The sequence below is a fragment of the Phragmites australis genome, chromosome 3 (assembly GCF_958298935.1).
Source record: "Phragmites australis chromosome 3, lpPhrAust1.1, whole genome shotgun sequence".
NCBI lineage: Eukaryota > Viridiplantae > Streptophyta > Magnoliopsida > Poales > Poaceae > Phragmites > Phragmites australis.
Genome location: NC_084923.1, coordinates 38,932,663 through 38,957,084, shown reverse-complemented (window position 1 = coordinate 38,957,084; position 24,422 = coordinate 38,932,663). Strand labels below are relative to the sequence as shown.

At 46.1% G+C, this 24,422-nt stretch overlaps 2 protein-coding genes across 2 annotated transcripts; one reads left to right on the top strand and one right to left on the bottom strand.

Annotated features, from left to right (window-relative positions):
* The first annotated feature begins 8,297 nt into the window (after positions 1 to 8,297).
* On the top strand, positions 8,298 to 9,760 carry LOC133913021 (uncharacterized). The gene has a single exon (XM_062356049.1). It carries the CDS (start codon positions 8,467 to 8,469, stop codon positions 9,634 to 9,636), a length of 1,170 nt encoding a protein of 389 aa, XP_062212033.1. The 5' UTR covers positions 8,298 to 8,466; the 3' UTR covers positions 9,637 to 9,760.
* Positions 9,761 to 22,914: 13,154 nt separating this feature from the next.
* On the bottom strand, positions 22,915 to 23,926 carry LOC133913020 (protein P21-like). The gene has a single exon (XM_062356048.1). The coding sequence runs from the start codon at positions 23,909 to 23,911 to the stop codon at positions 23,177 to 23,179; it is 735 nt and encodes a 244-aa protein (XP_062212032.1). The 5' UTR covers positions 23,912 to 23,926; the 3' UTR covers positions 22,915 to 23,176.
* Positions 23,927 to 24,422: the final 496 nt, after the last annotated feature.

The window sequence follows — 24,422 nt, the reverse complement described above, 5'->3', positions numbered from 1 at the left end:
TCACTGGAATATTTCTTGTAGAGAGGTTGCAAGATGGCTCGTTCGGAAAAGGAGTACACGTCGGATGGTCTGGCGCTTAGAAGCTGTGAACATCGGATCATCCGACATTCACGATTTTTCTGAGATGAGCATCAACTAAGGATTTTGATTTGGAACTAACTAGAGATGATTTGAAGATATGTGTGTGCTTGTCTCATGATATGCAGGTGATAGATGCAACTTAGTGGTTGACGATGTGAAGCGGGATGCTTGGTGTCAGACGATCAAGGGGGCCAGACGGAGTCAAGGGTGATCCTATCTGTGCATATGGAGATCAAGCAAAGCATGAAAGGAAGGATGAAAACGGCATGTTGACAAAGTCAAGCGAAAGGGATACCGATGCAAGTGAGAATACAGCCCGAAGGATAGGGAGAGGAAGAGACTTACCGACGGTCAAAATCGCAAGACGAAGAACATGCGTCAACATCTGGATGCTTGCTTAAGGTGAAAGCAAGTGACAGCAAGTCACACTTTGAGAAGCATGTTAGGCGGTTTCACGGTTTGGTCACAAAACCGTGGAAGGATGCAGGGCATGTGGCATCATCGTAAATCTTGCATCGAGGTGAAGCTAAGTCGTGAAGGCGTCATGACCATTCGATGAACGGAGCAAAAAAAATGAATCAAAATACCCCGATTGTATGTAGGAGGCTATTGAAATAGAGGGTTATTTTGGGAACAAGGAAGCTTACAGGCTAAGCTACCTCACTAGGTCTATAAATAGAGGGGTAGGGTTGTGTGCGAGACCAGAGCTAGTCATTTGATCTTTGAGTGCTAGGTTGTAGATGAAAGGAGATGTGAGAGCTTAGCCTTTGTAACAGGTGAGAGTTTTTTAAGGAAAATACTTTGTAATCTGCCTAAAAGAAAGCTGAACTTTGCAAGAAATGAATTACATGTTTTCTCCGATGCTTGTGTTCATCTCCTTCTAGTTTTTTTCTATTGGGCTCCCTTGCTTTGTTGCAAGTTTTTCCTTTTCGGTTGAGATTTTTATTTTGGTTGATGAGCTGAGATTTTCCCACCTTAAAAAATTGTTCTTGTTATTGCTAGAGGTATAAAACTCACATACAAATGTATACAAGTGGGTCTTGAATTCTCTTTTCTCTAGATCATCAACTCAAGGAACTCCTTCTTCCGGTGATCTTTACTTTGGACCAAAGGTTTCTTCCGTCAAGTTTCTATCTTTATGTGGCAATGACTTATGAGATGAGTGTCAATGAAATCTAGTGTTCATCTACATCCACAAGAGCCAAGCTTTCCTTGAGAATCTTTTGTTACAACTTGTTTGTCTTAAGTTTTTGCTTCCCTTTTTTTTAGGTGCGTTAGGTGAAAAAATAGGATAAGGCCATCAACAAAATTTGTAAGGCACCTTCATGCCCTCCTCCTCTAGTCATCGTTCTCAGTCCTACAGTTGGTAACTCCCGAAAGCAAGATATCAATTGGGAACAAGAGATTGAATTTGATCCTGGCAAAAGGAAAGAAATAAATAGCTACCAATCTCATGGCGGTGGTGAGGAGAAAGTACTTGAAAAATGAGCCTTGTCAACCTCGCACTCTTCATTTTTCGAGGACTAAAATTGGGAGTAGATTCTGAATGGCTTGATAAATTTGGAAGTTAGCTCGAGTATAGTGAGTCCAGAGATAAAGCGTATTGTTTTCCTTCTTTCTTGATGAGAGAGCGCTCTAACAAAGAGGCCAGGTATGAAGCATTTGTTGTACAAGGCTGGAATACTTGGAATAATCCATCTAGGCTAAAGGATCGCGTAGGCACTATTGGGAACCCTCACAATGTAGCATTTAAAAGTTGTGATACATTGTTGAAAAGACAACAACACATTGATGTTGCCCTCCATAAACAAAGTGAAATTTCTAAGAATGCATATTTTGTTCGACTTAATGGCGCATTGATACTGCTAGATTGTTATTGTTGCAGGGATTGTCTTTTGGGGGCCATGATGAGTCAAAGACATCTTACAATAAAGGGAACTACAGGGAAGTTCTTGCTTGTTTGGCAGAGCATGATCCAGTTTTAGCCAAGGCATTCAAAATTGAAGTTGCGGACATTAGTCTTTTTTTGTCTTCTGACATACAAAAGGATATTGTTAAGTGTTTTGCAAATGAGATTTTACATTTTATCCTTGAATACATTGGGTGAGTCTAGAGATGTCTCTTGCAATGACCAAATGACAGTAGTGTTGAGATATGTTGATAATTGTGGGCTTGTGAAAGACTCATCATGGCCTCAAAAAGACAATCCATGCCTCAATAACAATCTAGCGTATCATTTGTTCATGTGAAAGACACCACTTCTTCTAACCTCAAGTCATGTATTGATTCTCTATTTGCACAATTGAAGCTGAGCTTGAGGCAAGTAAGGGGCCAAGGATATGATGGTGCTAGCAATATGTGAGGTGAGTTCAACGGCTTGCAATCATTGATCATGAGAGAAAATAGTTCAGTATATTATGTGCATTACTTTGCACATCAAATTCAACTAGTGGTTGTGGCTATTGTTAGAAAGCATACTCCCATTAGTAATTTTTTTAGTTGGATTTCCACTTTGTTGAATGTGGTAGGTGGGTCTTCAAAGAGAAAAGACATGATTCGTGATATCAATCTTGAAGAAGTCAGAAGGCCTTAGATTGTGAGCTACTTAAAACTGGGACATGATTGAATCAAGAGAAATATCTTGAAAAAACCTAGAGATACTCGTTGGAGTTCTCACCATAAGTTTGTTAGAAGTTTGATTGACTTGTTCCCAACAATTGTCAAAGTGCTTCGATTTGTAGAAAAAAATGATAAGGATGGAAGTCATAGAGAACAAACATGGGGTTTTTTAGTGTACTTCCAGTCTTTTGCATTTGCCTTATATTTGTATCTCATGTTGACTATTTTAGTGACCACAAACACCTTGCTAGTTGTATTACAAAGGAAAGATCAGGATATTGTGAATGCTATCAATTATGTGAAAACAACTAGAAGCTATTTAATGAGCTTAGAATGGGAGAAACTCCTAAAAGAAGTATATGCATTTTGTGATAAACATGATATTACCAAGTTGGAAATGGGTGAAGCATACATTGACCCAAAGAATACAAGACAAAAAAATTAGAATTACTAACAAGCATCATTTTGAAGTTGATTGCTTCAATGATGTTCTTAATTAGCTACTTCATAAGCTTAATAGTCCTTCAACAAGACTACCTCTCAATTGCTTGTTTGTTCAGCTGTTTTCAATCCAAGAGATGGTTTCATGATTTCAATATTAAGAGTTTAATAAGACTAGCTAAATTATATCCCAATGATTTTGAATCTGGTGGCTTGAGGGAGCTTAGCCATCAATTATCCCTTTATAATTCTAAGGTGCAACAAGATGATAGATTTTGTAGCATACAAACTATTACTAAGCTTTTGCAAAAAAAGGTGGAGACCAAAAAATATTTTTTTTCTATCATTTGGTTTATTAGCTTTTGAAGCTAGTAATTGTATTGTGTGTCACCACTGCCACAGCTGAGAGATGCTTTTCAGCCATGAAAAATGTGAAAACATATTTGCACAATCGTATTGGTGATAAGTACATGAGTAATAGCCTTATCCGCTATGTGGAGAAAGAGGAAATATTGAAAGTTACAAATGATGTTATGGTTCGTTAGTTCAAAGCCTTGAAAGAATGTAAATTCTAGAAGGTAATGTATTGTTTGATCTTTCCAATTCAATTTATCGTTCAAAGATGTTAAGCCATTTTGTTCACCTATTTTGTAGGCCATGAAGGTTAGAAGGTGTATTTTGCTGATGAGTGATGTTGGTTATATTTTATTCATGATTTCGATGTTATTTATCTCCACTATGTTAACTTAACAAATATTATAAGATTCTTCATTTCAGTAAGTATTTATGTCATTAATGCCATGTGTATGTTGAAGTGTACACCACTATCTTTAGAGCTATAACTTCGCCAACCGGCCATGTGTCGGTGTGTGCGTAAGCTCATAAGATTTTGCATTCCCCAATGCACCCCCTTCGTCTTCAACCAATGTCTCGAGCGTGAGAGCGTCAATAAGCTCGCACGTTGGTTCATGGTCGAGTGTTTGACGAACTCAAATGTGGGGTCCTTTTCTTTTTCTTTTTGGCCCGTTGTGTGACGAACCGGTTGCTTGCGAGATCTCCAGTGTCGCAACAGAATCATCTCGTTATGCGAAAAACAATCTGTCGATAGCATAAAATAAATTTGATGAACAATATAATAGTAGAGACCGGAGAGTATATAGACCGTCATTGTTCCTAATTAATTAACATACAGATTCTCTGTAAAAAATCCACGTTAATTAAGAAGATCACGGAACATATTTGTCAACCGTCACTAGGAAAAGAAAAATTGCAAAATATTGTTCACGTGCAAGCTTGTGACGATCGTACCTCAGTTGAGAAATAAAACATTGTACAGGCTCCAATATGATTCCTTCAAATTATTTGTACTTGAAGAAACTACATATACGATATTTCGACATTATACAGGATGCTGAAAGGTAAACAGCTCTAGCTAACGTTTATTTTTTAGATTAAGGAAGTTTTTATTAAATTCAAACAATTACATCACAATGATACAATTACACTGAGAACACTCTTGACTTCTACATAAAAAGGATACACACAGTTAGAGACAATGAAGAGAGAAAGCACAAAAAGATTAACAATAGTGATAACAGAAGATGCTAAGGCATCTCAATCCGCCTATTGGCTTGTCACCCATAAACCTAGTTAGAACACTCCCTGACCACCCGTTTTAAATGCTGACATGCTATTATAATCATTTCTTGAGAAATCAGCTTTTATAATATAGCCCAGGTACAGAGCTGTCGGTGACATGGGAACCAGGGGTCCCCGAGTCCCGAGGCCAGGATAGCAAAGTGCCACGTGACGTCCTCCCTCGGGGATTATCTCCCCGAGGTCCGAGAAGACCAAGTTCCAGGAGAGGGTGCTCAGGGCTACGAACAGTGGTCCCCGAGCACCCGAGTTCCCCGATGACAAGGGAAGTCAAGTTCCAGGAGAGGATGCTCGGGGCCGTGAATAGTGGTCCCCGAGCACCCGAGTTCCCCGAGGACCAAGAAAGGGTATATCCGAGAGAGGGTGCTCGGGGTCATAAACAGTGGTCCCCAAGCACCCAAGTTCCCCGAAGACCCGAGCAGTCAAGTTCCGGGAGAGAGTGCTCGGGGCCGTAAACAGTGGTCCTCGAGGACCAAGAGAGGGCATATCGGGGAGAGAGTTCCCCGAGGGCCTGAGAAATCCTTCGCTGGTGGTCCCCACAGGGGCTCAGCAGTGAGGTGTCAACTGGTGAGAGGACCGATGCTGCATTTAAGAGGGCGCGTGGCCTGTCACTTCCAACCACTCCCCCTACGCTTGTTGTCAGTCCCTGCCACGGTCTGGCAGGGAGGCGTGGGGACATTTAATGCGCGGGTCCCATCGAGCGTCATCCGGCGCGCCTCGGGATAATGTCGCAGGGCTCGAGGCGCGACACCTGCCGTCCTGCTATGTCAGACTCACTCTGACCGGGCGGGCACGCAGGGCTGCTCGGTGGCTTCTCGGCAGACCCTCCCCGCTGCACCCGGTGAAAAGCGGAATGATGACGATGAAGACCGGACGGGGGCGCGTTTTCAACATCCCTGTCACCTCAAGCTGTAGCCCATGATAGTTACTTTCCATTTATGGTGCCTTAGAACTTGCGCCAATCCTTTTTGGGCACGCTACCCTCCCTGACGGGTATAAAAGAGGGACGGGCTCCCCGGAGAAGAAAATGAGTCTGAAGAACACACAGAGACCTAGACCGAGAACACGTCAGGCGACTTCGGACGACGACGACGGAAGAAGCACGAAGCTCTAGACTTAGACAAATATTCTTGTAACGCAGCAGATCTTCAGAAAGACATCCTCAGAGCATTTATAGCATATACACAGGAGTAGAGTATTACGCTCAGTACGGCCCGAACCTGTCTAAAAATCCTCTGAGCATTTACTTCCTCCTGCATCCGATCATCCACTCCACCTGCATCTCATTTACTCCCATTTATTTCCCACACGAGACGGGTTCAGAATTATCCCCCGGCCGAATCTCAAAGGGGGTCCTCCGGATCCCCGTTTGAGGAGTTCATCCTCCGACAAGAGCCAAAAGCCAGTGAGTACGTAGGTAGATAACATGCAAAGGAGAAGAAATATTTCTCTTACCAAACACCATATCATTCCTGCATAACTAAATCGACCAGCAAGTAGCAGTCGTCCCTAACAGAAATTTTGATTTCAAGTCACTCATAATACCCAATAGTCAAGTACCGAACATATGTGGTACACTATGATGATAGAAGAGCCCAGAAGTCGCTTGTATGATAGACTACATGGCGTGGGCAAAACGACAGTCAAGGAACAAATGTTTAATTGTCTCTTTTTAATGACAAAAATAACAATTTGTACTCTCTTGTCAATTGCACTTAACCAAATTATCTTTCGTCAGGACTACACCTTGACATAAGTACCAAAGAAAAATTCTGACTTTGAGTGGCACCTCAAATTATCTCTCTTGTCAATTGTTAACATTGGGAACATTGCTATGCACTAAAACAATATAGTGAGATTTTACCGAGAATTACTCATTCGGGATTAAGTTCCAACAGAACTCATCTTGCTCCTGAGTGAGCTCAATATTATCATTTTGAGGAAGTAAGGAATTCCACACTATTAATTTTGACCCTATCAGATCCCTTCTAAAAGAAATATTTGGAGGGAATGTTCGAATGACTTCTGTTACAGTATCCTGTTTGTTCCTTACAATATTATATAGGTATGGATATTGTTCTCATAAAGTTAAATTTTGCCAACCATTGGTCTTCCCAAAACCTGATCTAGGTGCCATATTTGATTATAAAGGTTCTGAAGTGGAGGAATTCTCGCTTCACCTTCATAAGGCTGGCCCATAAATGTGAATCCCCAGCTTTCCACTCGACCTGCGATAGGAGTTTAGATCCCAAGTGATTATTGCAAATAAGCTGTTGCCACATTTAATTAGTTGTGAGCAACTTAAAAAACTATTTGCTAAGTAAGACAATATTCTTAGAATCAAGATCCCGAATTCCTAGACCCCTTATCTCTAGGTCGGCAAAGAATTTTCTATTAATGTTCTATTTAGTAAGGTAATATTTTTTCTTTTGATCATCACTTTACCAGTAGAACCTGGAACGAAAATAATCAAGCTTTTTAAGGACCCTTCTTGGTATAGCAAAGAAGGATATCATGTGCATGGGCAAACTGCTGAGCGGTGAATTTATTAATATCAGTCGCCGCCAGTTAAAAGGTGTTTTAACTTCCAACTACTAAGTTTCTTCTCCAAACGCTCTTCAACCCCTTTGCAATCCGCATTTCTCAGTTTCCTATAATGAATAGAAATACCAAGATACCGCAAAGGGAATTCACCAGTACCGCATCCAAAAAGCTCGATGTATTGCTCTAGCTTGGGCTTCTACATCCGTTTATTTTTTCCTTGAAATAATGAACTTCCAATCTGCATGATTACTGAACAACATGTTGTCTCAACCATCCCACCCTTCGATACATCCCTACACAATACCGTATAGCATATCATCTCATCCTTCGTATACAAACCCCTATAATATACCACCCCGTGTGCCGCCATCGCCACTTCTAACCCATATGTGCGTCATCCATCTCCTTATCAGCATTGTCATTGGCATCAGTGCGACTCTCAATGTATCCAATTATGTTATTCTTAGTGTTGACATTGCATGTTTCCTTTACGCGGACGCCTCTCTCCATATGGCACCAAAGCCACGTTGCCCCCCTCCCCTACGTCGCTCCCCAGAGTCCATGGCGCACCACTATAGCCTCACCGCTACCATTATCCACTAGATTCATGCTTAAGATCCATATGTCAATGAGGTTTTAGAGGGTTCAATCAGCTGATATTTTGATGCGCAAGCAAAGAATGGTAGGACAATAGACAATCAGAATCTCAATGATGTAACTTACTCTATAGGTAATGAGCAAGCCGATAGAAATCACATTCTGAAAAAATTCACATGATTGAAAAAATATGTATATGTTTCATGTTCTTTTCTCCGGAAACCACCTTCTTCGTCCTATACAGGTCTCCACAAAAAAAATCCCAAACCTGATTCCCTTTCTTTCATTTCAAATTTAGCCAACCCCAAAACGTACCCTCCATTCTTAGACAAATAAATAAAAATAAAAATCCAAACCCACCTTGTGTCCCCCACTCGCTTCCTATTCTCCCTCGCACGCCCCAAAAGTGGAGAACTCACCCAAGTCACCAACCCAGAGCACCAAACCGAACCAAAAAGCCAAGAACTCAGACCTCCGGCCTGCGCGCCGGCCTCCTCCTATGCTCGCCAGCGGCGGCCGCGGCAGCCGATGCCCAGCCCTCTGAAAGAACGCCCTTCCGGCAGCCTCGGCCGCCTCCTCGCGGCGCTCCGCCCCTCCCGCGCCGGGCCCCTCCCCGTCCAGACCGGTTTCCCCACCTCCCTCGCCGACCTCGTCGTCAAGAACCATGGCCGCCTCAAGAAGCCTTCTTCCGCTTCCTCGAAGCGCAGGAAGGGTGACATCCCCCCATCCCCTTCGCCGTCCCCTCCTCCTTCCTCTCCACCTCCGCCTCCTCCGGCGGCCACCGTCCCGCCGTCGGATAGACCAAGAGCCGACCTTTCGCCGGCCCAGGCCGTTCGCCGCAACAAAGACGGCGCCTTTGGCCTTGGCCTGGGCTTCCTCACGGTCAGCGGCGTGGTATCCCTCGCGCTCCTTGTGATCTGGAGCAAGAAGGTGGTCGCGGCCGTCACCGTCGCCTCCTTCTCGCTCTTCTTGCTCGAATCCGTGAGGTCTTCCTCTCTCCCCTGGCGGCCGCTGTCGGCGGCGACCAAGAGGCAGCTTTATTTGGAAGGCCGCGGGCGCGTCTCGCCGATCCAGGAGGTGGAGGCGAAGACCGAGCCGTCGAGGCCGAGCTGCTCGGATTCCGACAGGGGAACCGAGGTTTCCATCTTTGCCATCGAAGAAAGGAGCGGCGTCCTCGACGAATCAAGCATCCCGAAGGCGAAGACAAAGAAGAGGTCTTGGAGGAAGCTGATCGCCAGCGCCAAGAAGTTGCACAAAGGACGGAGACCTAGGGAGGCGGATTCTTTGGGTTCTTTCCGCAGCGAGGGCGACCAAGCGGATGCCACGGTGCGGGGCAATGCCAAGGCGACGGATTCCTCAGATTCTCACCGTGGCATGGCCAATCAAACGGATGTCGTGGCGGATGCCATTGCAAAAGAGCCGGATTCTTTGGGGGATTCTCGCCGCGGAAAGGCTATTGAAATCGATGCCAGGGCGATAGAAATCGATGTGCCGGCTGATCTCAACGAGGAGGACAGAGCAGGATTCCGGTTTCCTGCTCTAGTTCTCGTGGCCGTCGTCCTCGTCGGCCTGGTCGCTGGGAAGTTCCCGGCCGTGGCGTTCACGGTGCTTTGCTCGGCGTACCTTAGATCGGTCCAGAGATTGCCTAGTGGTGGTGGCGGCTTGCATGTGAGGCGATTGGAGCTTTCCATGTCGTAGGAAACCCCAAAATCGTTGTAAAGTAGTGCGCAACAAAAGAGGAGAAAAGATACATGTTTGTTCAGTCGCTGTTGTTCTTGCATTCCTTGAATCGGAGTAAGAAGTGAAACATCAACTTAACTCACTGCTAAGTTCTTGGTTATCTGTTGTTATTAGTATCGTCTTGTTGCCATTGCCAAGCTGCCATTTTTGCAGTTCACTCCACTCATTCACCCCCAAACATTCTACCTCCCCGTGACCACAAGAGGCTCGATCTGTTGCGTTCTCCAATCGTTTCGGTGCAGCAATGTGAGTTCTGTACAAATGAAGTTTGCACTGGGGGTTCCATTCCCCAAGACGGACAGACGTGCCTGTTCGTGTGCTCTTGCCGGGTTCATCCGGCCACTTGTAGTACATAGCAAGACAAGCACAAGCCGCGGCTCTGATATTGATCCGCGCCAAAACCTCGCAAGACTTTGGATTCTTCCATGGGTGGGTCCACAAAGGCTGCGAGCAAAGCCTGACTGCGAGGGAGCCATCATTCCAAAGCAGGCAGGCAGGCAGGCAGGCAGGCAAGCCCAGTTTCCTGAATCATGAAGCGTTCGGCGCCAGCACCGTTTCTGGCCTGCTCGCACTCGAGGATCACGTGAGCATGTCGCCACGTCTCGGTTCGTCTGCGATGCTAGCTGCATGATCATTATTCAGGGCAGGCTTGCTCCATCCACAGCCTTATCCGACCCGACCTGCTGCCCGAATTGGAATCGGCTCCGTCTTTGCAGCTCGCATTGCTCGTTCGCTTTGGTCCTTTCCCAAACAAGGGCCGACCTTGGCAGGCTTCGTTTCTTTCCGTGTTGGTATAAGCGCGAGCAACGCCTTACTTTTCTGGCATGATATTCTCGTGGGATCTTTTTGGTATTGCTTGCCATGATAATGTGTTCACTGCATGCAAATGTTACAGCTTCAACTTCTCTCCTCCGTTTGAAGGTGTAGTAGAGGTACGCGATGGAGGGACAAACAGGACCTTCAAGCCACAAAGCCCTTTCGTCGTCTTGATAATCACGCGCTTCGATTAGATAGTCCTGATGGAACTGCGAGGCATTGTAGGGCCGTGCTTGCATCTTGACGCCACGGAGAATCTGAATCCATTTGTCATGGACCAGTGCAGTTTCTTGTGCGCGTCGTCGGAGATGCACACAGCTTGGAAGATCCCAAGTCATTAGGTCAAGCGCTGCCGCCAATTTTGTGTGAGAAGTGAGAACCGGTTGCAACGATAGGCCGGCCGGGGCAGGTGCACATCAATCCACTCCCCTCTGAACCGGTCCAGAAGAGAACGGAACTAAAAGTAGCCGTGCTTTTCTTATGCTCCCAGAGTCACACGCCGGCCATGATACGTTTAGCGTCTTGAAATTTCTTGCGAGACGTACGTCAGGTTTGACATTTTCGTCGTGGCTACGGACTACGCCTTCTCCACCAAGCTAAGCCGGTGGTTGAGTTGGAAAAAGTATGCCTTAGTATCCGCAACTCTGCATCAACAATTGTCTTGTAGTACCTGGCGAACCTAGCTCTGGATTTCTTTGTATCTATAGGGAACTTCCACAGAATTTTCCTGGCAATGCATGTTCTTGTCCAAGTCTAGCTCTGTATTTTCCTGCCGTCAGCGTCTTAGAGGTATTTGTATATGCTCAATTAAAAGATGAAGTTGACTGTCGCTTTGGTTTAATTAGATCGTTTTCAAAATCAAGGGTTCGTTATTCTGTCTGGTCTAACATAGTCGAAAGTTGGTTGTAGTTTGCAAATAGATAATAGTTTTATTTGGGTTTTCTATGTACTCGTATTTGCACCAAGTCTCACTCGATTGGTTGATTGATTGTGGAGAGATATATGTATATTGTTGCGTCCGACCACTGGATTACGTGCGTGACCACTCCGGATTCACGACAACACAAGCGACCAGGTTCCTCGACTAGCCGAACGACCAAAGTATGGAAGCACGCCAACTCACAACCACCAGTCGCGACCAGCTTGAGCGACCAGTCGTACGTGCTCGACCACAACTAGTCTAGCTATCCGCCGTGTACGTGCTGCTCTCGATCACACCGATCGACCAGCAACACTCAGCTATTCCTGAGTCGTGTAGTACTCGGCAAGGATGAACTCACGTATCTCGACGAGAACAATAAAACAAGGCAACAACTCTCTGGAGGAAATTTTAGATTCTATTCAACTTGTGACTTGCAAGACTCTGTGTCTTTCTTACAAAAATTAGAGATTACAACTCATATTTATAGCGGCCTGCTAACTCCGAATCCTAACACGAATCGTGCCATCTCACGATCCGACCCTGACTCGAACTATGCACACATACGAACTACGCTATAGCTGTATACGAACTTCTTGCTTCCACACTGTCGTGAAACGAGTCCCCGATGTCTACGACAAGGATTAATTTCAACATATACAGTACAGCCGGTTGCTATAAAAAACGTAAGAAACAAAAGTATGTGCTAATCTTTTTTAAAAATCTATGGATTACTCGGTCTGGTCTTGGTATATGATTATATTTCTTGCTCTAGCTAGCTATTTCTCTCTACGCCCCCAAGTCCTGGCATGTGCGAGGAAGCTTCTGTCACGGCAGGCAGAAACTTGTCATAGCAGCACGAGGAGAGCTCTGGGAACATCTTTTTCTGCAACTTTCGTATCGGGTGTGCCGTGCTGGTTCCCCTCCAAGGTGGCGACAATCGATCAGCACTCGTTTCCGCGGCGGAATAGCGAGGTGCGAGCAGTTGGGGAAAGGTCTGTGCAGGTGAGAAGTTGAGAAAAAAGATTTCGTTGGTAAAATGGTGATCCACTCTTGACTCTCTCTCTCTTGTTGTACATGATGTAAATAATGATGCGATAAAACGAGCATGGATCACATTCCACATATAAACAAATGACAGCATGACTATAAGATCTCAACTAGTTTTCAGGCCTGGAAAGAATTCTCCAAATTTAAGAAAAGACATCATGGATAGTGCTGCTATGCCAAATTAGAGTGCATAAAGCCTGAACAGAAATAGCAAGTTGCAGCCGAGATAAAGAAAACGAACTGAACAGTAGGTTGTAGAACAAATACTGGCAGAAACTATCAAGGCTAAACCTGCTGCAATAGCAAGTATTAGGTATGATAAGCATCCTTTGAACGTACAGCAACACTAAACTAGTGATAAGAATAACAAGTTGCACTCTGGAGGCTAACTCAACAGATATATCTCAGTATACAGGAACAGATCAAATAGAAGCATCAATTAGCCTTCAGAGTGCAACTTGTTATTCTGATCACTGGCTTAGTGCTGCTGTGCGTTCAGAGGGTGCTTATCATACCTAATACTTGCTATTGCAGCAAGTTTAACCTTGATAGTTTCTATCAGTATTTGTTCTACAACCTATTGTTTAGTTTTTTTCTTTATCTCGGCTCCAACTTGTTATTTCTGTTCAGGTTTTATGTACTCTAATTTGGCTGAAATTATATGTGAAATGGTCATGCTGTCATTTGTTTATATGTGAAATGGTCATGCTGTCATTTGTTTATATGTCAGAAGAGGCGCCTGGATTCTTGCATATTCAGAGATCTTCAGTGTTCAGAGATCTTCAGTGTTCAGTATCTCTTACTCATGAAATGGTCATGCTGTCATTTGTTTATATGTCAGAAGAGGCGCCTGGATTCTTGCATATTCAGAGATCTTCAGTGTTCAGTACATTATATGAATCCATACACTAAATTAGTTTTTTTTTGGAAAAGTAACAATCACCAGCTTTTCCAAAAAAAAACTAATTTAGTGTATGGATTCATATAATGTACTGAACACTGAAGATCTCTGAATATGCAAGAATCCAGGCGCCTCTTCTGACATATAAACAAATGACAGCATGACCATTTCATGAGTAAGAGATACTGAACACTGAAGATCTTCAGTGAAATGGGATCCATGCTCTTTTATCGCATCATTATTTACATCATGTACAACATCTCTCTCTCACGATTCACGAACCTTTGAACTCAAAAGAGTGGCGCACGGGAAGGAAGTACCCGTTGGGTGTTAATGTTCGAATCGCACGGATCACCGACGTGGCACGCAGGAGGAGGTGCAAGCAAGAGCTGAGTGAAGATCTCGTGGTCTACGACTGACTCCTCTCGGCCTGGTGTGGTGTAGTCTGTAGTAGTGGGTGGCACCGCAGCCCGATTCGTCACGTGGCTCAAGAGAACAGCGAACGGTCTGGTCCACTAGCAGCCGAGAAAGGCCCCCTCACTTGTACGGCCCACAAAATAGCAGCCGCCGGCGCGGACGCAGTTCTCCGGTGCATGAGGCACACCCAAGCGCTCCCCGCCGAGGCAGGCGCAGGCCCCGTAGCGCTGGCGCACGCGCGGCTCGTGCGAGGCCGGCCCGGGCCCATCGTCGCCCGGCAAGGCCGAAATGAGGCGGCCGTCGTGGGATGCAGCCTGCTTCACAGCTCTGGTTCATTCCCGTTTGTTCTAGAACAGCAGGAGCTCCTCTTTTTTAATGAAGGAAGCTTTATTTCAAGATTGAATAAAGTTCTGGTCTCTGCATCACGAAGGTACATATAGCCAATAAAAAAAAGAAATAGAGAAAAAGCCTCTCAACACTTCCAACTGGCACCCTAAGAAAACCTTGTTGTCCAGACACTCGCTAGCCGTTACAGCATCCATATTCTTCCCTACGAATTAAATCATATAGACATCGTGAACATCTGACTCATCCTAGTTGGATCTCATGCCAAACACATCGTCGAGGATCCGAACTATCTCCATAGAACAGAATTGATTCCGCCGCTAAGACGGGTTGCAAGCATTGACATCGAAACTCCATCAACCGCCACAGAGACCAATTAAGGCATGCAGAGGAGGCCCTATCTGGCAGAGACGAGTCAACTATGGCAATCCACAGGCCCAGCCCTCGTAAGCCACGCAAGTGTGTCGACGGCGCGGACTAGCCAAACAACGCCGATCCACGCAAGAGAATGCCCGAACCGAAGCAACCATGGACCTGCACCAGCACTTCTTTAGACGATGTGGCCGAAACTTCTCTCCAACAAACCATGCTCCAACGAACTGAAGCATCACCATTGAAACCAAGCCGACCACCAAGCCAACTCCGAGGTATATCCATCACAGGGTGGGATCTCCAAGGCAACACCTCCACAGAGGAAACGAAGTTGAACACGTCGTCATTGCCTGATCCAGCAAGCCGAATCAAGGTTTTCACCTGAAGAACAGACAGAAACACTCTAGCAACGCCTACGAAGGAATACGACTCCCGCGAGTGACATCGTTGCAGCTTTCGTCTGGAGGCACTGCACACCCTAATCCAACCAAGCCCCGCCGATATAGATCACCACTCTAAAACGCAAGGCCACGCACAGCACAACTAGGAGAAAACCGGCATCGTCGCCCACCCCATACACACCACGCCGGAGTTGAATCCGATGGATCGGCCAAGCAATCGCAACCTGCAAGGTGACCTGATGATGCTGCGAAGCAAATCTATCCGTGATGTAGATTAGCGGCATCAATTGTCGTCATCCCCAAACACACAGAGTCGATCGAAGGCAGCACAACCATGATGCAGATCGAAGAAGGCGCCACCACGGTGATGCAGATCAGAGAAGGCTGTGATGCCGTCATGATGTAGATAAGAGAAGGCGGCGACGCGATACAAACCGAAGAAGGCGGTCATAGTCGACCGAGCGATGGAGGAGCAGAACGGGGAAGAGAGAAAAGAGGAAGGCTGTGACGCCCGGCTTTGGAGCAGTCGTTGGCTGCTGCCGCCAACATCCGCTCGCCAGATGGCGACGGCCGAATGTAACCGAGTTTTGGAGGAGTTGGGCAGCTGCTCCTCTGATCCGCTCCGAGTTGGCGGGGGCCCGGACAGCGCAGGCAGTACGTGCTAAGGTGGATGGACAAGCCAACAGTGCAGCGTCAAGCGATAGATAGGATCGCCATCTCAGCTCTGACGGTAGCTGGTTAGATTGTGATTTTTTGAAATCATATGACTCCACTGGGTAAATACCCGGAATTCTGTGCTCAAGATTGGCGGGCACAGGCAGATCGATTATAGACCGTATTGGGTCTCCACTCTCCAGATGCATCAGTGAAGTGCTGGGTCTCCCCGGCCCCGTCGGTGGAACAATTTCTACGCGCATGAGTGCCGCGAGACCGCTCGCGCGCCTGGGCTGGGTAGGTAGCCGCTGGTGCGACTGCGACGTGTAAGCTGCCGCGCCGCGCGGGACAGCTAGCGAAGCACGTTCCTGCGGTTCTCCGTCTCGATCGTTCGGCATGTCCATCTGCAGTCGCTGCAGATGCTCAGTCATCTGCTACTACAGACTCCGATCGACGTCTCTATTGTTGGCACTATACTAAACTCCGTTTGGATTGGTTTTTAGTTTTTTTCCTTAAAAAAGCTACAAGTTACTCAAATAGCTGGATTTTTTTAGTTTTGTATGATTTTTAGTTGACTGAGAAAACAGTTGTTGCTGAAATAAATTAAAAGCTGATAAACATATTCTAATTGTCTTTTTGGTGTACTAAGAAGCTAAAAATTTATTATAAAATCTAACAACCAAAATTCAACAGTCTCAACCAATTTCTTAGCTAGTCAGAAACTCCGAAACTACCGTCTATCCAAACATGCCTAAATATGATGAGCTTTCTCCGTTGCTTATACGTGTGCCTAACTCGTCCGCGCATACGTCCACTCTTATATATTGTCTCTGGATTTGACACTATCGTTTCTAGCGTCAGCGTGTACTAGTCTCTTCTCCGTGTTCAGTTAGACCATGATATTATGAAATGTCACTCTCAAATAGTAGTTCTAGATGTGATGTGTGACATACTGAATTTAACATATTAATTAAAATAGCAAAATCTAGTGCAAATTTAAAATTTTTATAGTAAATTAAAGCCACATAAAATCATGGAAGTATGTGTGTGAATATTGATACTGGTATTAGTTGGCTAAGTATTCCAAAATGCTCCAAATTTATACTGAGGTAATCCCTGCCTTAAGTTGATTTGTTCACGTTTGGTTTTTGGTTTTGATGCATTTTTGAGTGGTGGTTTGAATTGGATATCTCTCGAATTCAAATCCATTCTTAAAGTTCTTTCCATCCCAAGTCCAACTTCAAATTCAAATCATGTTCCCAAATCTCGGAGTTTTACCTATAACTCATAATTTAGGAATTTCCAATTGGTTTGATCCTAATCCAAAGTCAAATTCATATTCAAATTCAAATTCACCTTTGAAATTAATTCCTAACCCTTTTCCTTTTTCTTTTTCACTCCCGGGCTGATTCTTTCCTCTCTCTGCTTTCAGCCCACTAGCAGCCTGCTCTTCTTTTCCTTCCTTCTCCGCGCGCTCGGCCCAGCAACACATCGGTCGGCCCAGCCAAACGAAGCGCGCGCACCGGCAGCATCCGCACCCCGCCCGCGCAGGACCGACCATGTGTCGCGCATCCGCGCCCCGCCCGCACGCTGCCTTCTTCCTCCAGCGCGATGCCGCACTTCGCTGGCGCAGAGCGCCCACGCCGGCGAGCTACCTGTCCTTTCCCCCATCCGTCATCCTCCTCATTCCCCCCTGCTCTCTCTTCCCCGCAGCCCGATGGGGATGGCTTCGCATGACTTTTGCGCCCCCGCCCGCGCGTGGCCGGCGCAGAGCGCCCACACCACAGGAAAAATGGTGGGTGCCACTCCGCCACCTCACCGTCGCGCTACCCACCGATGACTGCCCGATGTCACGCACACACTGCCCCCACCCGTGCTCCCTCTTCCGCTATAAATAGCGTCGCCTTAGCCTCTTTTCCCCTATCTTCCCCACACTTCATTGCCGCCGTCGCATATCCACACTTTCACACCTCGCCGCGGTCGAACTTCTGACCGCGTGCTTCCAGGAAGCTTCAGGGCCCTTCCGCCGTCCCTGGGCCGTCATCCGTTCACCAGGAGCTCGACGGGAGCCCACTCGCGCCAGCAGCCGATTAGCGCCGCCGTCACCTCTTCGACGAATCGCCAGCCGCCGTCCTGCTCCTCGCCGTCCTTGAGCTCGGTGAGCATCCCAAGCCCCTGACGCCCCCTCCTAGATAGCGTGTAGATGCCCCAAAGCTTCCTCTCGGCCGGTTGTCGTGCCATAGGTGTGACTTCCGCCGCCGCGCTTTAGCTCGCCGCCGGTGTGTTAGTACCTCGTTCACGTCGCCGGCCGTCATACCGTGATGACTAGAAGCCGTAGGACCCTCCTTCGGAACGGATTGGTGCCTCCCAGTATAGGGGAGCGCTGCCCGATCCTTAGCCACCCTAGTGCCCCCCCCCCTTCGGCCACCGACTAGCACCGAATTCATCGCCGGCCGCCATCGACGTGCTCCCCACTGCGTTCACCGTTTCGCGAAGGAGCTCGGCGTCGATTTCCCCTCGTGAAACCCCGTTGGAATCCCACGCTGTCGAGTTGCCCCGAAGCGCGCCATCGCGAGATTTCTCGCCGCCGACCGCTCCAGCCGCTCCCCTCCGCCGCTAGCACTGTGCCAGCCGTCACCGCAACCCACGCACTCGTGTGGGCCGGCCGATAGCCACGACTCAGCCTGGCCGACTGGGCCATGGCTCGTCCTGAGCGCCGTTAGCCTACCAGGCCGACCCAACCATTTATGGGCCGCACACCAGCGGGCCAGTCCAACACTGTGCAGCCTAATACTGTGTAACATAATACTGTGTAGCCCAACACTGTGCAGCCCGCCCGGACTCAGCCCAATCTGGGCCCATCTCGGCCCATCTAGTACTGTTCATGTGGGCCCAGGTACTGTTCAGTGGGTCCCACTTATGAACAGTGCCATTTAGTATTTTCCCGATTTAAATTGGATTGAAACTTCCGAGAGCTGTAACTTCTCCGTTCTGGCTCCGATTTAAATGATTCTTTTGCCGAAATTCATCTAAAATCGAGGTTTACTCATCTGTCACATTGTGTTGTCCATTATGGCTCATTTGGTTTTCCATTTGGTATTAATTGGTTCTTTTCTAGTATAGCCGTTATTGATAGTAGTCGTAATTGCAGAGAAATCAGAGTTATGCGAGTGCTACGGAGGAAGCATCAGAAGCGAAGAGGATCCAGACTACAACCAAGACTCTGAAGAGAACTTCAGAGAAGAGAAGTCCTATCTCCTTGATTATACTGAACCTATAGTTTTCAAATAATATACATGATCAACTAAAATCGGACTTATTATCACATGTGTTATATATTGCATTTTCTTTCAAACTATTTGTAATAGTTAATCCTATTAACACTTCCATACCTTACATGTCATCATCCAGAATACATATCACCTTAGGAATACTTGTTGTTAAATATATTAATGATGGATGACGCCTTGATATCTAGCATGCTTAGGATGGAATACGTCTCCTCGGAGAAGTCGCTTTTAAAACACTTCTCCTCAGAGATAAGATTTATCGTTATCAATGTTAACTCATATACCATGAATCCTTGATGGTTATGAATTCTGTAATGGATGTGAACTCCTTGACATCGTGTGGGATATAGTAGGAGATGTGTAAAAATGAGTGAAAACTGCTTTAGCGGGGGCAGGTGGAGTAGTACTCTAGACGAGGACGCTCCTGGGGGCTTGAGTCACCATTGTGATGTTCATTGCCAGAAGATACCTGCTCTGGCCGATTAAGGGCCGAGTCATTGTGCCGTCATGCTTAGCCACCTCTGTGCAACCATGCGTCCTAAATGGGCAGGACTTGACTCTTCTTTCACTGGACTGGGTTGGGCACAATACTAGGCGGCTGGGGAGCAGCAAGAAACCAAGTGTCCATCTAGCCCTCTGTGGAATATTTCGAGAGACGGCATAGCCAATCTGGTATTCTGAACATGGTCTCTGGTACTTGGGGTGTCTCGTAGAAAAGCCCGCCAAGAAAGGTGTTTAGAGGATCTTGGTATGATTCGTTCCTCCACTTGCAACGGCTGGAGGCTGAGCATATCGCATGGGTAAAATTGTACAACCTCTACAGAGTGTAAATCTATTTGAATAGCCGTATCCACGGTCATGGACATGCGAAGGCAGTAACCCTGATGACTAGACTCTGGGTGCGTGCGTCTTAACGAGTGAGTGTGTTGACTAGATGTCCGTGTGATGAGATTCTTGGCTCATTCTGCCAGAAGCTGTATGATACTAGAGGTAAATCAGATGTGATAATAGGGACTGCGGAGTGAGGTGTAGCCCCTCCCAAGACCGAAAAACCCCAGATAAAGCTTGTTAGCCAGTTTTAAACTAAGTAATATCAATAATATGTGATACAATAATACCTGCATAAACCGCTTTACGCATAAAACTAAACCGTAAAATCTTATCTTTGAATTACCCATTTATGCATCTATCAACAATTTGAAATATTATAGGGCTTGCTGAGTGCCTTCCGTGCTCACTCTTGCTGTCGTTCAGATGAAGAGGCAGATCCCGCCAATGTCAGAGGCGAAGACGGAGTTGAAGAGTAGTCTCTAGAGTCGCATTTGCACCCTAGCTGCCTGTGGTTTGGGTTATGTTTTCCGTTGTGTTTTTTTGTTGGCCATTCGGCCAGGTTTGTAATATATACACTATAGTTTGTAACCTTTTGTACCATGTAACCTTAATACTTATGTTCGAGTTTGACTGTGATATTACAACTATTATACTGTGTGTATCATTTACTTGATCCAAGAACTGATACAAGAGGCATAGGAGATCCTAAGATCGGGGTCTTACATGATGGTTCCACTGTTAGGTCTTTACGAGGATCAGTGACGTCCTAAGAGATGATAAATTAGGATATTTAGAATCCATTCGGCTCCAAACACTATATAAGATAAAACTATATCAAATTCTATCTAAATGCATTGTAGGTTTATCTAGTGTATCTACTCTACTGATCAAAAGAGATTGTAACATATCTAGGAAGGTAATTGCAAGAATGTAAGTACAAAAACGTAAATATGGCAGAGAGAGCAAATTCGATACAAGGATTTTTATCCTATAGTATCGATGGCATGAATGTCACCCCTAATTCACGTTGGAGCTCCACCAAAGATATGATCTCGTATGTGAATTTTTATACCTCTAGCAACAAGAAGAGCAACCTCCCAAGGTGTTACAAATTCAGCTCAAAAACCAAAACGAAAATCACAAAGAAACACCGAAAACTTGCAAGGGAACTAATAGAGGGAAACTAGAAGGAGGTGAGCATAATAACAGGAAGAAAAATAAACTTTATTGCAGCAGAGGTCAGCCTTATTTTAGACGGATTACAAAGATTTTTTCTCACAAAACTCTCACCTAATACATAGGCTAAGCACTCTTCTTCCTCATCTCTTTCATATCCATATCCCTCTATTTATAGGTCTAAAAAATTTGATCTCTAAGTTTCCTAGCTTTTCCCTAAAATACTCTTCTCTTGTAGTACTCTCCTACTTACCACCGAGGGTATTTTGGTTCATTTACTTCTCGATTCATCGGACGGCTGTGGCGCCTTCACCACATAGCTTTGCCTCGACGCAAGCTTCGCAATGGTGCCACGTACTTTTTCAGTCATCCCACAGTTTTAAGCCCAAATCACGAAACCGCCTGCATGCTTCTCAAAGCGTGACTCACCACCTTGCTTACACTTTAAGCAAGCGCTTCGATGTCGACGCGTGTACTCCGTCATGCAATCCTGACCGTCGACAAGTCTCTCCTGCTCCCGATCCCTCGGGCCGCCTTATCACTTGCACCGGCATCTCCTTCGTTTGACTTTATCAACATGCCGTCTACATCAACCTTCAATGGTTTGCTTGACCTCCACATGTTCAGTTAAGATTACTCTTGACTCCGTCCAGCCTCCTTGATCGTCTGACACCAAGCACTCCGCTTGACTCCGATCATTCCACCGTCGAGCGCTAAGTTGTATCCATCACCTGTACACCATGAGACAAGCAAACACATATCTACAACTCCAATTCCAATTAGTCTATAATCAATATGCTCAAATAAAATCTCAAATTAATTCAAATCACATCAAAACTCATGCAAAACTGAAGATCATCAAACTAAATAAATAACAATGTCAATTACTCATCATAAATAAACTAAGATACATTTTAACTTGATTTATCAAGGAGCAATCTAATTAGAGGAAGAGACATCAATTAGCAAACAAGATATTGCCCAATGCACACTACCCAAAACATAGGAAAGTAATATGGCAGGATTAGAATTAAGGCTTCGTGAATACAAACGAATACTAAGGTTCAACAAATGCCTCGGTACCTACTTCGAAACAGTGAGGGCTTTGCATGCTTGCTCAACCAGCTGTGGGCTCACGCCCAACGGCGGAGGGGAACGACTCTTGAGCTGGAGCTCGCGTGCCTCGGCGGATGGGGCACGGAGCTTCACCTTCGGCGGCACGAAAAGACCCAGGCGTTGGAGTCAGGGTCCTCCCATTCAGTGGTGCTGCACCTCCTCTTGGCAGCTTGAAGGAGCCAAGCGGCAGCCATCTTCCTAGGCTGGGTGCTCGATTGGGAAGAAGAATCTAGAACGCACGGGGGGTGAGATAAATAAGAGTGGGAAGTTAGAAAATTTGGTGACGAACACATTTTCGTCACAGATGTTCTGCTGTTTGCACCCATGATGAAAATGGAAGGAGAGAAAAAGACGAGGACTAAGAGGCATAGCGGTTTATTTCATAGTTTTGGATCTGTTATTGTGGACAATCTATTATGATTTACCATAATATTTTGTGATGAAATGTTTGGAATAATCACACATAGCTAATGAATTCTGGGCCCAATATAGTCTATGACCATGACTGAATTTTCGTCACAAAATGATAATAATTCATGGTGAAATTCACAATTGTCATAGCAAATTCATCGTGGAACATCATATATATTTGTAGTAGTGATTGTTCTCTGGATTTTGGCAGTGTGTACTTAGTCCGTTCTCCATGTTCAGTAAATCATTATGGTCGTGAGTATTGTCACTGTCGAATAGTAGCTGTGGATGAGATGGTCGTACAGCCAGACCTTTCTTACGTTGATGCGTGGCTAATTGCCGCGTCACAAGTCGTTACTTGTACGCCTAATCACAACTTCGGTGAGTACATATCCTATCCTGCTGCCAATCAGCACCGAATCCTGCCATTCTCTGCTCTGACTAAATCAGTAAGGTTCATGTGGGTGCCGTTGTACGCGCAAGCAGTGACGTAGCCAAAACATGCACTATGATGAAGATTTGTGGACGACGTACAGATTTATCAGATCTCATTGACGCAAGATCATTTTATTCACTCAAGATCTTCCCTGGTTGAATAGGATATGTGCATCCATGTCAGGTGTACACATAGATCATCATTACATGTATGTATACCATTGCGTACATATTGCCAAATCTTATTTATCATTATAACACCATATAAACATGTATCTATACGCTAGACGTACACACAAATACAGAGCCCAATTAGGACCAAACCGATCGATATCTCTGTCGGTGCCTCAGCTCGCTAGCTGATTCAAGGGCAGAAGGTGATCTCATAGTTTGTCCCGGCCGGGCAGGTGTAGATGGTGTTGCTCGTGTCCTTGGGGTAGGTGATCGTCTGCGGGCACGACTTCTTGAAGTACTCCGTGCCGTTGTTCGGGCCGCAGTTGCTCTTGCCGTCGCACGGGTTGGAGCACCCGGCCTTCTGCCGCAGCTCGGACGGGCAGTTGAACGTGATCTCCTGCACCGGGCACGACGGCCCGCCCCGGGCGCACTTGGCGCCGCCGGTGGGCAGGAAAGACATGGGTGCGTTGAAGCCGTGGACGAGGGAGATGTCGAAGTAGTCGGCGCCGCCGTTGCGGCCGAGCGAGTACTCGGCCAGCGTGATGGGCTGCGCCCCCACATGCTTGCACACCAGCGTGCCGCCGCAGTCGCCCGTCTGGCACTGCCCCAGCGTGGCGTTGATGATGAAGCCGCAGCCCGTGCGCCCCCACACGCGCCCGTTCCGCGTGCCGGCCGGCACGTCGATGAACCATGAGTCACCGGTGTTGAGCTCCGTGCCACCGCCTGGCAGGGCTGCGGGCCACACGGTGTACCCGCACTTGTTGGTGACGACGATGCTCACGGCGTCCGCACACGCGGCGGCGACGAGGAGAACAGCGAGGAGGCGCAGGACGGATGCCATCTTCTTTGTCTCTCCTGTCTTGCACTGCTCTGCCGTGTGGTAGAGCTTGTGGTAGTGCAGAGGAATGGACGGGCTTGGATGCATACTTATAGGAGTTGGATAGGGTGGATGTCAGCATTTGCATGCGCCAATTTTCTTGAAAACTTCCATGAGTTGGGTAAGGCATCTGGATCCATAATGGTGACCATGTTAGGCAAGGTCTACAAAACTGAGTTGCATCTACAAATGACAACCTGTCCATCGCAAGCTAGCAAGTGTCTTTCTTTATAATGTTTTTGGTTTTTGCAACCTAATTTTTTTTCGTAATTTTTATTATTATGCATGCACTAAAAGTAGTACAACTGCATTCTCACGTGATTAGCTTTTTCGACAAATCTACTGGTATTTGTTTGTATAAGCTGAGATATAATTAGTCGTGTGGATATTGTTGTTCAAAATCAAAATAGATTTACTCTACTTAACTGGATCAAGCATTATGAGATGGTACTAGTCGGTAGTCGCAATATGTTCAGTCTGCCAGTTCTTTACTTGGATAATGAAAAAAACAAGAAAATAAACTATTTCTCAAACGCAAGAGAGTAGGTCAAAGACTCGT